General features: G+C 34.2%; 1 protein-coding gene across 3 annotated transcripts in view; it reads left to right on the top strand.

Moving 5' to 3' along the window:
* POLR3G (RNA polymerase III subunit G) overlaps positions 1-12,468 on the top strand; it is a 34,191-nt gene extending 21,723 nt beyond the window's left edge. For all 3 annotated transcript variants that reach the window (XM_057739459.1, XM_057739478.1, XM_057739470.1), the window contains exons 6-8: positions 2,716-2,798; positions 6,710-6,856; positions 10,073-12,468. In XM_057739459.1, coding sequence (XP_057595442.1) covers positions 2,716-2,798; positions 6,710-6,856; positions 10,073-10,159 — 317 coding nt within the window. In that variant the 3' untranslated portion in view covers positions 10,160-12,468. The remainder of the gene's footprint in view (positions 1-2,715; positions 2,799-6,709; positions 6,857-10,072) is intronic.
* Positions 12,469-13,112: the final 644 nt, after the last annotated feature.

Raw genomic sequence — 13,112 nt, 5'->3', positions numbered from 1 at the left:
TTGTTCATTGTTCATATATAGAAAATCTGTTGAATTTTGTGTATTAACCTTATCCTGTGACCCTGCTATAGTTGCTTATTAGTTCCAGGAGTTTTTTAGCCAATTCTTTCAGATTTTCTACACGTCTATGAACAAAGAAAGTTTTATTTCTTCCTTCCCAATCTACATAACTGTTATATCCTTTTCTTATTGTATTAGCTAGAACTTCCAATAAAATTTTAAAAAGCAGTGATGAGAGGGAACTTTCTTGCCTTCTTCCTGATCTTAGTGGGAGAGTGTCAAATTTTTTATTATTAACAATGTCAAGTTTTTCACCACTAAGTATGATGTAACTATAGGGTGTTTTTGTAGATATTCTGTATCAAGTTGAAGAATTTCCCCTCTATTCCTAATTTACTAAGAGTTTTTGTTTGTTTTTGTTTTAATATTTGGTGTATTTTATTATTTATTTATTTATTTATTTTGGCTATGCCAGGTCTTAGTTTCATCATTCAGGCTTCTTAGTTGTGGCATGCAGACTTCTTCATTGCAGCATGAGAACCCTTAGTTGAGACATGCATGCAGGATGTAGTTCCCTGACCTGGGAACAAACCCAGGCCCCCTGCCCTGGGAGTGCAGAGTCTTACCCACTGGACCACGAGGGAAGTGCCACTAAGAGTTTTTATCATGAATGGCTGTTTGATTTTGTCATATGCTTTTACTGCATCTATTGATATGATCGTGTGATTTTTCTTCTTTAGCTTATTAATGTGATGGATTACATTAATTGACTTTGGACAAGCCTTACATCCCTGGGATAAATCCCACTTGGATGTGGTATATAATTCCTTCTCTACACTGTTGGATTGGATTTAAGAATATATTGTTAAGGAGTTTTGTATCTTTATTCATGACAGATAGCAGTCTTTAGTTTTCTTTCTCATGAAATGTGTCTGATTTTGGTCTTAGGGTAATTCTGACCTCATAGACTGAGTTAGGAAGTATTCCCTCTACTTCTGTCTTTTGAAAGACATCCCCTGCCTCTTTTTAACAGCTTTATTGAGGTATAGTTGACATATAATAAAATGTACATATTGGAAACATACAATTTGGTGAATTTTGACTTTTTTTTTTTGTTTGTTTTTTTGTTTTTGTTTTGTGGCTCACGGGCTTAGTTGCTCCGTGGCATGTGGAATCTTCCCAGGGCAGGGCTCGAACCCGTGTCCCCTGCATTGGCAGGCGGATTCTTTACCACTGCGCCACCTAGGAAGTCCAATTTTGACATATTTTAAGTGGAAGTATTTTTATTTTGTTTTATTTCAAAGCTACAATATATGACTATTTAGTTTGATTGAGAACAGAGTATTACATATTGAGATATGATAGTTTATCTGCTGTCCTTTATACCCTTGGCTTTTCTTGGGCAAATATTTTCACAGTAAAATAACATTTGGTTGAATGATACTGGTCATGTCCTAGTGGATCACAAATTTTTAGCAGATTTTAAAGGACTGCAAAGAATATATTTGATTTGGAGGAATTAATGTTCAAATACATCCCACCAATTGCTCATCCCTAGAATCACATATACACATGGATGATTAGTAAAAGCTTCCAGTGCATCAGGATTTTCATTTGTTGAAAAACAAAACAACAACAAAACTTTTTTTGCCGTTCTGCTCTAATATTTTTATCGCATATTATATAATTTTTATGTTTTGTTCCTGGTAAGCTTACACTCTCTTGTTAAAATGGCCTCCTCTGATTTACAAGAAAGTAGACAATACCAAAAGAGCCAAAGACTGAAAAAGGTTGTTTCTTGAAGAACCAGCTACTGGCAGGTGTTGAAAGAAACAAAAAAATTCAGATATATGCATGTAATTGGCCAAAGATGAAAAAAAATTCCTGTAAATGTTTTGGGGTGGAAATAGTGCTTTGTTTGGGGTTGAAACAGTGCTTTGAGTTTTCAGATTTATATGATGGGTGTGTTCCATTTAACTATTTTAATCCTGATTATAAAGATAATGCTGTGTTGCCCTGAGTATAACTTCTTTCTCATCTCTTTAACCACCGGCAAATACATATTTATTCTGCATTTGTTTGTTTTTTAATTGAAATATAGTTGACTTACATATTATATTAATTTCAGGTGTACAACATAGTGATTTGATACTTTTGTACGTTGTGAAATGATTACCACTATGAGACTAGTTACCACCTATCACCATATAAAGTTATTACAGTATTCTTGACCTATTCCCTGCACTATACATTACATCCTTGTGATTATATATTTTATAACTGGAAGCTGGTTTTTTATTTTCCCAAACCTGGTAAGATTGCCCTATTTAAAATTCCTGATCAGTGAACAGTAAGCCAGTGCAGATGATACAGTTGTGAGAGCCTTTCACTGGCCCTCTAGTACTTCTCCCTGAGGGAACACTGTAGCAGTTTTGGCCCTGATGATGTTAATTGCCAGTTCAGATTTTCAGTAAAGATATCTGGTTGAAGTCTTAGAAAATATCCTATTAAGTGATTATCGTTTACTCCTCATCATGGAAAATTGGTGATGTGTGCTGATTTATTTTGTTCATTCTTTAAGAAAATTAATTCAGCCTGCAAATCATGTGTGCCTTGTGTGACATACCGCCTTGCTAGATGGCATGTTAAAAGGCGAAGACATTTAACACACAATTACTGTTACAGAAAAATGTGTTAACAGTGGTTTTACTTCAGCAGGCCCCAAATCCAAAAATGTGAAAGATACAGCCAAAGGCACTTCAGTCGCTAATACTACAGATGTATTGAAAAAAATTGAGGTAAGGTTTTCTTCTTACTATAAGAACAAAGTGAAAAAAATATTGTACCTCTTTTTGTCTTCTTCAGCCTTTCCACCTTCTCTCTCTTTTAAATAAGGTGTACATTTGGCAGAGCCAAGTGCAACACACAGGGTAACTAGCGAGGTTTGAACATTGTTGGCTGGGAGATATGGAGGCTCCATCCTGTCCTCCCTACCACTCACCTGTCAGATTGCCTCACCTTCTGTCACCTGACTCCTTTTCCACTCTATTCCTCTTTTCCCTTGCATTTGAATTACACATGGAAAAGAAACATGAATGTATATCTTTAAAAACCTCTCATTTTTTCTATTGGTGTATGTGTATTTTTAATGCTTCTTTCCAGTCTTATGTTTAACTGTAGAAGATTCTAATGAGGGAAAAATGCTATCTATGGCACTTATTTTTATATCTTTATTTTTTTAATATTTCAAAAATAAAAAGATGTAAAATTCAAAAGATTAATAAACTGAAAATATGCCCTCCCATCCCTGTCCCTAGCCATCCATTCAATTGCCCTATGATAGACAGCTAATGTTACCAGTTTCTAATATATCCTTCCAGAAACACTTCATGCATAGAAAAAACAGATTTTTTTTCTTTTTTAATGACAAAAAGTAGCATATTGCACTCTTTTGCCTTTTCATTTTATCACTTAAAATATCTTGGTGATGTTTCCATGTCAGTCTGTAAAAGAGTTCCCTCATTTTTTCTTTTGCTTTCTTTCTTTCCTTTTTTTTTTTTTTGGCTACACTATAAGAATGAACCATAATTTGTTCAATAATCTATTGATGAACATTATGTTTCATCTAGTGTTTCACTATTATAAGCAATGCTGCAGTGAATCCATGTTAAGTATATGATTTCACATGTGTAGGGTAGATTTCCAGATTTGTTAGGTGAGTTGTGATGTGTACTGTATAATATGGAAAATATGGATAAATATTGGCATATCATTCTCCATAGAGGTTATACCAGTTTATTCCCTTTATTTCCGCTATCACTGCATTAAGTACCTTGCACTGATGGTGATGGTGATGGTGGTGGTGGTGGTGGTGATGACAGCAGCTAGTGCTTTTTGAAAACTTTTTATATAGCAGGCTCTTTGATGAGCTATTTACATCTATTATGTCCTTAAGACTTCATAACAACAAAGAGAGATGGGTATTATTCCTTACTTACCAATGAGGAAGTCAAGGCCTAAAAACTTTCATTTGCCTGGCCAAGTTGGCATAGCTACATGGTAAGAGAAACATCTTTTTAAATTTTACTTTTTGACCAGTACTAAAAATCAAGCCAGGAGGATTGTTGAAGGAATAGTGCTAACTGTCAGGTTTAACTGTGGTGAAATGATGGATGGAGTTGCAGAACTAGCCATCTTGTATTGGTTGAATACAGATTCTGACTGTTCTTAAAACTTCCTGGAAAGAAGTTGCTAAGATGACATGTGCTATGAGGAAGATTGATCTGGACCTCTGGGTGTGGTTTCTCATCAGAACAAATTGTGTTTCCTTGTTCCCTACATTTAAACACCTTTTTTCATTACACACATTGTTAAAACTGGAGTTTTAAATCTGGAAATCTCAATGAATTAGCAGCTTTAATTGAGCAAAGTTAGCTTTCAGATGACTCTATTATTGTTCATTTCTTCAGCAAAAGTAAAGTCGCAAGTTTTCTTTAATAAAACTTCTGTGATGGAGAGGGAATGACATCCAGTCACTTCTTGTGGTAATTGTGTGAATAATCAGACAGCAGTAAACTAATATTTGAGCTTATTTCTGTATGACATACTTACAGGTGGATGTCTCTGTAGGGTGGTCTATAGTATTTAAGCTAGAAGAAGTTACCTGTTCATAATTTAACTGTTTTCAAAGTGTTTTCACATTGTGTTATTCACATTGTTCTTAAGTCCATAAAGTAGTAGTGGTAAATAGTTATATCTCACAGAAGAGAAAACAGAGACTACTAAGTAGATGAATCAAAACCAACAGCTTAACACAAAAGGAATGAAGTGATGAGACAGTGTATATGAGAGCTTTTTTCTAAATTTCATAAATCTGATATTTGTTAACCGATTTAGGCGTTATATTGGTTTGATGTAAGTCTGTGGTAGAAATAAAGGTGAAGTTATTTATTTAAAGATAATTGAGGTGGCAGTAGTGGAAATCAAGACCTCCTAGTCCCTGTGTAGCACTGAATGCATTCTATATTTAAAAAATAATTTTACATAACTGGTTTAAATAATTCTATTGCTAATTATTAAATAATAGCTAGTAGCATGACTTTTCAGATATAGCATATACCTTGCACAGAGTTAAGTAAGTATAGCATTACAGTTCCCTTTAAACTACACAATCTTGTAGGTTGTAGGCCTTTTTACTAGGGTTTGATTAAAATAGAAAAGAAAAAAATTTGATATCTTAACACTAACACGTCATCATTATATGTATGTATAAACATTGCATGTATTATAAACACTTCAAAAAATCTATAAATATTATTTTGTTTACTTGCAATTTTCCAAAGGGATTGCCAATTGGTAAAAATTGCACACATTGTATTATAGTCATAACTCATATACGGTAACATGGGTCAGTATGAAGATAAATCATCTTATGTCTGTTGCCTTGGTCTTATTTGTTCTACCTAAGTGGGGTAAGGTGACAGGAAGGGTAGGGTTTGTACTTTGATTAAAAATTGAGACTATCTGATGTAGTCCTTCATTGCCTTTGATTTCCTTAAATTCAAATTTGAATGTAATTAAAGGGAGTTTAAAAAATAAATATTTAAGAACCAAATGGAATAGTTAAGTTGTAGTTACACCAAATACAAAATATGTTTTCTCTCTGTATGTAATCTACAGAGCAAATATCTTATAATAGGGTGGAGTATTTACAGACTTATGAATTAGCGTTCTGATTCCTGATTAAGAATAATGATGTTTTAGCTAAAGTGATCTTATGCCTTAATTATAAGTATTAACATATGGAATTATTGCTGTCCCCCACCTTCTAGAAAACTGGTGAGATTCTGTCACTTGTGCAAATTAAGCATGGAACAGTTCAGTGAATGGATAGTAACAGTAATGAAAACAGGTCACTTTTTATCAAATGGAAAAAATTATTGGGAGTCATAATAGAAATACAAAGATATCATCTTAAAGTTAACTCTGTGTCTTGTGAGACGGTAGTAGTGATTTTAACAAGGTGGATAAGTGGACCCATCAGGTAATCAAAGCTTTTCTAACTCTGCATCTCTTCTTTGCCTCCATTCTCAGAGTTGCTAATAAGTGCTAATACTAACTAAGATTTGAGTTTTAATCTCTTTTTTTTTTCAACCTGCCAGATACTTTAAGAAACAAAAATCCTTGGAAATGGGAAGGTAAATAATGAGGGAGAACAGAGATAAGAACATGGATAAGCTACTAATAGGATAATTCACCCCAAGATGGTATTATTTTAAACAATTTCACTTAGAAACTAAAACATAGACATTTTGAAATGTTACCCTTACATTCTCTTTTCTTCTTTCATGTTTGAAGGAAAACAAAATAACAATCTAAAAATTCTTCTCCATAAACTGAATCAACTCAGTACTTTAGAAGGAGGTAGGATAGAAATCATAAAAATAAAGCATTGTGCAGTAGAGCTGATATCTCAGCATCACCCAAGACCCAGTTATGAAGTAACAAGATCAAAGAAAATACCAGTGTAATGAGGAGCCCGTGAGTACCTCCTTTCTTGAGTTAACTCACAGCGTCCTAGATGGTGGCCTAGATGTGTTAGTAAGGGAGGGTTAGAATTAAGGTGATAGGTAACTGTTCTCTTGAGGTTGAACAGGAAAGTCAGAGTCTAGTGGTTTCCATTTAAATTAATGAAGATCATTTATACCAGGAATTGGAAAAGAGAGGTGATGGTGAAAAATCAGATGAGGAAAATGAAGAGAAAGAAGGAAGCAAAGAGAAAAGTAAAGAAGGCGATGAGGATGAGGATGAGGATGCTGCAGAACAAGAGGAATATGACGAAGAAGAGCAAGAAGAGGTAAGGGTCTATTCTGGGAGAGTAACGAAGTTACTAAGCTTAAGGATGATCTTGTATATAATTAAAATAAACGAGCAAACAAAAACTAAGTGATGCGAACTAGGGGTATATTGTTATCAATGGCATCAAGTCCTTGGTACCAGGAGAATTATTATAGTGTTGAAATTATTGTGATACCAAATGGAATGTAGGAAATAAAGACAGCTTTGAAAGTGGAAGTCCCCAAGTTAAGGAAATGGCAGCTTCGAAAGTGGAAGTCCCCAAGTTAAGGAAATGGATCAGATTAGTTTGAGATTTATCTACATACGATTTTAAGTCAGCAATAAGGTAATTAAGCGTTTAATCACATAGGTTTGAGGGGCAATCCCTGCAGTACCATCAGGTTTTAAATCCCAGAGTGCATGTGGGCACTATCAGAGAACATTCATAATCCAGCCTCAAGTATCTGACTGAGTCAGAATTCAGTGTTTTAGATTTGGGATTTCCAACTTTCAGAAACATGGTGCATATCAAACTAAGCTGGAGTTAATCAAGCAGGATAAGTTTGTTGGTCATGGCCTCTTTGGGACTTTGTAGATGTCTCATGCAGTAACCCTCAGCTGAGAGTTTTCTCTGCGTTCCAGTGACCATTGTCTTCACTCCATTTCAGCTTCTCACACCACACTCTGAATCTTTTTTTCACCTTAAGTGCTCCAACTAAGAAATCTTTATTATATGCTACAATTACTTTGCATTAAATTTTGCATTCTTATGAAATTTCTTTCTGCATTGATTTGAAATTCTCCTTTATCAGTTATTAGATTCCTTCATCTAGTTAGATGTATTTCTGGACTCTGTTCTATTGATCTATTTTTGAACCATCACTAAGATGTTCCAATTAATAGAAGCTTCTGATTATTTGCTAATATTTTTAGACCATGTTACCCTTCTTTTTCGGAATTTTCCTGAATATTCTTTGGCTTTTGAAATGCTTTGTTTATATAAAGTCTGCTTGAGTTGAGCTATGTTGAAATTAAGATCTGTACTAATAAAAGCGGCAAACATTAGGATTTTAGTAATTTCAGAATTCTGTATTGGGTCTTAACAGAGTCCTAAACACCACCATTGGGTTTATATAACTATATTTCATTCAAAAAAAACCAAAACTTTCTACTTTAATAAAGAAATGATATATATTCTGAGTGTGAGGTTGGGTCAGTCTGGATATAAGCAGGCTCAAAGCCTTTCCAGATTTAAAGTTATTCTCTTTGCTCTTTCTAGCAATTAACTAATTAATGAAAAATTACTGCTAATTAACTCACCTGATATATATTGAGGATTCGACAAGCGTTTTGTTTTGAAGAGTAAAATGGAGCAAATTATCTATGTGGAACACCTACATGTAAAGTTGAGAAAATATAGGCTTTTTTCTTTCTTCAGTCTTTTGAGTGTTATAATTAAAGAAAAAAGCAGAGGCCCAAATGAAGCCAAGAACCATTTAAGCCATCAATTTCAACAAGTTCTCACTTTGTCCCAATCTTTGTATCAAGATTGCTAATCTCACAAAATTACCTAATGCAAATCGTTGAACATACTTGGAGGTGCTCATGTGTAAACACAAGTGGCATATGCTCAATCTGAAATACAGTATCTCTTCCTTACTCATTTCCACTTGTATGTACAAATTGGCTAGCTTATATTTTCACACAAGTGTCCTTGCCAAGGTCTCATTTACAAGGTGGCCTCACTTGAACGCTCAACCATGCCACCCCTACCCCAGTACACTGGCCCCAGGATTCAGCCAGGTTTCCAGGCTGTTGGATTTCTTGGCACCAGAGAAACCAGGCCAACTTCCTAGAGGTGGTAAGGGTCTTTGCTGGGTACGGAAAATTAAAGTGTTTATGGAGGACAAAGTAATGAAATACATAGAATAATAAGAGTTACCTTTCCTTACTCTATCATAATCCCTGCTGTAGACAGTAGAGACATGGAGATTAATTGGGGCGGGGGGGGAGGGGGGTGAAGTAGAAAAGAATAGCTTTATTGCTTCGCCAGGCAAAGGGGGCCACAGCAGGCTAATGCCCTCAAACTTTGTGTCCTGGAGGTTAACTTTTTATGGCAAATTTCAGTCATATACAATAACTAGTGACTAGCACCATAAACGCCTACAGACTCATCACCCAGCTTTAACAGTGATCAATTCATAGCCAGCCTTTCGGCCACTCTTTCATCCACCCAGTCTGCTCCTTGCCTCTCACTTCAAGCCCCCAGCTGCCTTGGATTATTTTAAAGCAAATCCCAGGCATTGTATCATTTCATCCATAAATATTTCAGTATGTACTCAAAAATAAAGGCCCTTTAACAACATCACAATATCATTATCATAGCTAACACAATAAAATGTAATTATTTAGTATCAAATATTAAACCAGTGTTCAAATTGTTTTGATTGGAAAAAAATTTTTTTGCTTGTTCCGATTGGAATCCAACTACAGTCCATACACTGCAATTGGTTAGTAACTCTTAAATTTCTTTTAATCTGTATCCAAAATGGATTTTTGAATTTTTGACAGAAAGCAGACACATCTTGAGTAATTTACATAGATCTTAGTCTTACTCAGCCATAACAATTGGAATGTTCCCAGGGGCTTAATCTCTCTTAACTTAAAAGAAACTGAGGGGCCCTAGATGGAATGTACTATGGCACCTTCTACTTTTGAGTTAGTATCTTGATGGGTTTTTTTGTTGTTTTGTTTTGTTTTCTGATAGGAAGCAAAAATCTCTCTGCTTATGCTCAGCTATGCATTGTAACTGAAAACCTCAGTTCTGGTGTAATCGAATGAACGTTAGTATAAATTGGCTTCATTTCTTGAGTGTTTGTACATTTGTTTGGAGTAAGTGAATAGTGGTTTAATCAACTAAACCATGTATCGCCCTACTAAGGTGTAATAAGTGAGATGTATAATCCTATTGAATCCTATGGACATCCGTTTATGTTCTCTTAGCTAGTTGGTGCCTGAGAATAGTAGGAGATGGTGGTCTTGAGGAAGTAGCAGACAGGTGTGTGAAAGTTAATGTGTGTTTTAAGGACTGAAATAACAGAGATTTCTTTTAAGCCTGGCATATTTTCTAATTACCTAACTTTATAAAGATATTAAAGTGACAGCCTACATTATATTCTTTAATGTTACTACTCATACTTTTAATGTGCACTGAGGAATATATCATTTCACTTAGGAAAATGACTACATTAATTCCTACTTTGAAGATGGAGATGATTTTGGTGCAGACAGTGACGACAACATGGATGAAGCAACCTATTAACTATGAAATCTCTCAAAAAATATTTTTATGATACAGCTTCTGAACATTTGGACAGACTTGTTTTCTATTTTATTTCTGATAAGGAATGACTAAGTATTTTATTTTTATTCCTGTTTTGTTGGAGAGATACTTGTTACCAAAATATTCAGCACCACTTTGAGTTTACATACTAGTTACCTTACCAATTAGTCTCTGACACTTTGACATTCCTTCTCAACACCTCTGTCATCTAATGTATTCAAGTGCATTTTTTTTTTTGCAGGGGGGGGGATATTATTTGGATTAGAATGTGTCTAAAGAGTTTTTGCAGCTTTTAATCTATATATTCATACTTAGACAAATTATTCTTGTTTAACTGCTGATCTTTTCTAAAACTACTACTAGTCATCATGATGGATTTCTATAATCCAAAAGTTGGGTTAATACTGCACATGGAGCACTTTAAAAACAAAGAAACTTGAAAATAATTTTTTTTTTTACTTTTACATGTATGTTCTGTGCTACTGTAACTACATAAATCTACCTGAGCTCTCAAAAGTGCATATTTTAGGAGATTAAAAGTTTTGCGATTGGAAACACATGCACAGGGAAGAATGCCAATCTGAGCTAAATACATTTCACAGCTTACATCTTAACGAATACAGCTGGGATGAATATTTATAATACCTGAATTTGGGGCTAATGTCATACCATACAATATATGAATTAATCATCCCACTATAACAGGTTTGATATCTTTTGAGTCATTGGCTTATGAAAAATTAGACTGAGACATTTAATTTTGTACTTTATAAAAATGTGGAGTAAGATCTAGTCATACAAATCTCATTACAGAACGCATGTATGTGTAATCTGTGAGGTGTAGTGGCATCTGTTACGTTTACGGGACTCAGCTATCCAATTGATTTATATAACAATTTGCAGAATAAAACTCAGGTCCTTTGAAATTAAGATTAATCTTTTTTGATTCATTTAAAAGCTAGCTCCCTGCTTTTTTGTATTGGGGTGGGAGAGAGGATATCTAAAAACTTCAGCCTCCAGTGACTCACACATGCCAAAGGTTTTCAAGGAAATTCATATTATATATTTTAAAAACAATTTATTAACATTACCCACCAAAAGAAATAAATTTTTCCCTCTTGGGAAGATACTACCCATTACCCTCTAACCTGAGAATCAGAGCCCTAGATTCTTTTTATGCCTTTACTATTAAACTCAACCTTGAAATTGAGCTTGGTTAAGTTTTCTGTGCCTTAGTTTCTTCACTTGTAAACAATTTTCTATAAAAATTGCTTAAACTCCAACCAAAGCTTACTATGTATTTATTCTCTCACCTTGTAGAAATGATCATTCTTAATTCAAATTTTGTTCTCACCCTCTGAAAAACTGTAGCTGGGAAAGTGACTGAAAACAGTTTTGAGAAGCAAACGTTTTCCTCACAAAATATAATCTGATTTTCTTATCTTATTTTCTGGTGGGAAAAATTGGAGAAAATGTGTATTGGCTTGTGCCATTTTGTAACATGGCTTTCTCAGGAAAAAGACCACTTTCAATTGTAGTATTTCTTCAGATAATTCAGTATGGGTGTGAGGGCCATTATTAGTTCAATATTGTTGATCCTATGTGATTTCTTATTTAAAGGAGCTTATCAAAAATTTTAAAGATTCTAAATGGAAAACATGAGTAAAACACTCTGAAGTATTAGCAATCAACTGTACTTAGAGTAGAATCCTCAGTTTGCTGTTGTACTGGGAAAATAGTCATTTAGGATTGATAACTACCGTAAGTTTCTTATTCTCTCACCTCCTTAGTACTATAGCCAGATACCACTTAATTTATAGGAAGCTTATCTTTATGGTTCTGTTTACTTGCTGTATTATAAATCTGAAGATAACACTTGAATTGGACAAATACACCAAAGATAACAGGAATCTTTTCCTGGCTTTCAATTTGTCGCCACCCATTTTAGTCCTGCAGATGGTAAAGCATTTCCTATGGGCAAGGATTTGCCAGGAGGCCCCCAGCCATCTCCGTTCAGTGCATTGTCTTCCTCCTTTGGAAGATCTTTTATAAGTTTAAAGTAGGCTAATTGGGAGAACAGGCAGGAAGTATTTGCAGGTTGCTTTACCAGCATGAATTTTGTTTTTATGGCTTAAAATCTCAGAGACTGTGAAGTTATTCTATGAGATGGTAAACTTTAATGCAGAGATTAGCCTCATACTTGTTGAAGTATCTTTAAAATTTCTATGTAAGATGCAAAACTGTTTTGTTGCTCTAATTCTTATTTTTCTGTATTTGTTTACACATTAAATTCTTACAAAACAAAATTGTGTCCTTTGTTTTATATCAAGATATTTTATTTTGACCCTACTGAAATATATTTGATAGCAAAAACTAATTTGTTGAACAGGGATGCCAGTATCAAATGTTCTTGAACAAACCACCATTGAAAACAAAACTCTAGGTGATTAAAGTTGTGATAACAATCTAAGAGATCTGGGTATTGAGAGAATGCTAAGAAACTCAGAGGACCTTGTTAACCTTTCCCTCCCCACTACCTTCAGATGTACAGTATCAATGGCTTTTTCTTAATATGGTTAAAGGCTCTGAAGTTAGTAAAAACTTCTTTTTATAAGAAAAACTGAAAATACAATTTTAAGATCAAGATCCTTTTAAAAATGGAAAATACAAATTCTCCATTAAATAAATAAAAACTCCAAATAACCGTCTCAATTCTTTTTGCTACTGGTATTTTAAAAAATTAGTAGTGAGATGGAAAGGGTATTTTCTGATAACAAAATTGACATATAAATAGAACATACTGTTACACAATCTATAACTTGCTAAGGAGTGGACCATACCTCTTGAGTTCTTCCGAGACCAAAGATTCCCCCCAAATAACATTCACCTGAAATTTGTTTTCATTTCCTTTCACTTACGTACTATAAATAAT

The sequence above is a fragment of the Hippopotamus amphibius genome, chromosome 1 (assembly GCF_030028045.1).
Source record: "Hippopotamus amphibius kiboko isolate mHipAmp2 chromosome 1, mHipAmp2.hap2, whole genome shotgun sequence".
NCBI classification, from domain to species: Eukaryota; Metazoa; Chordata; class Mammalia; order Artiodactyla; family Hippopotamidae; genus Hippopotamus; species Hippopotamus amphibius.
This window is presented reverse-complemented; position numbering and strand designations above follow the sequence as displayed.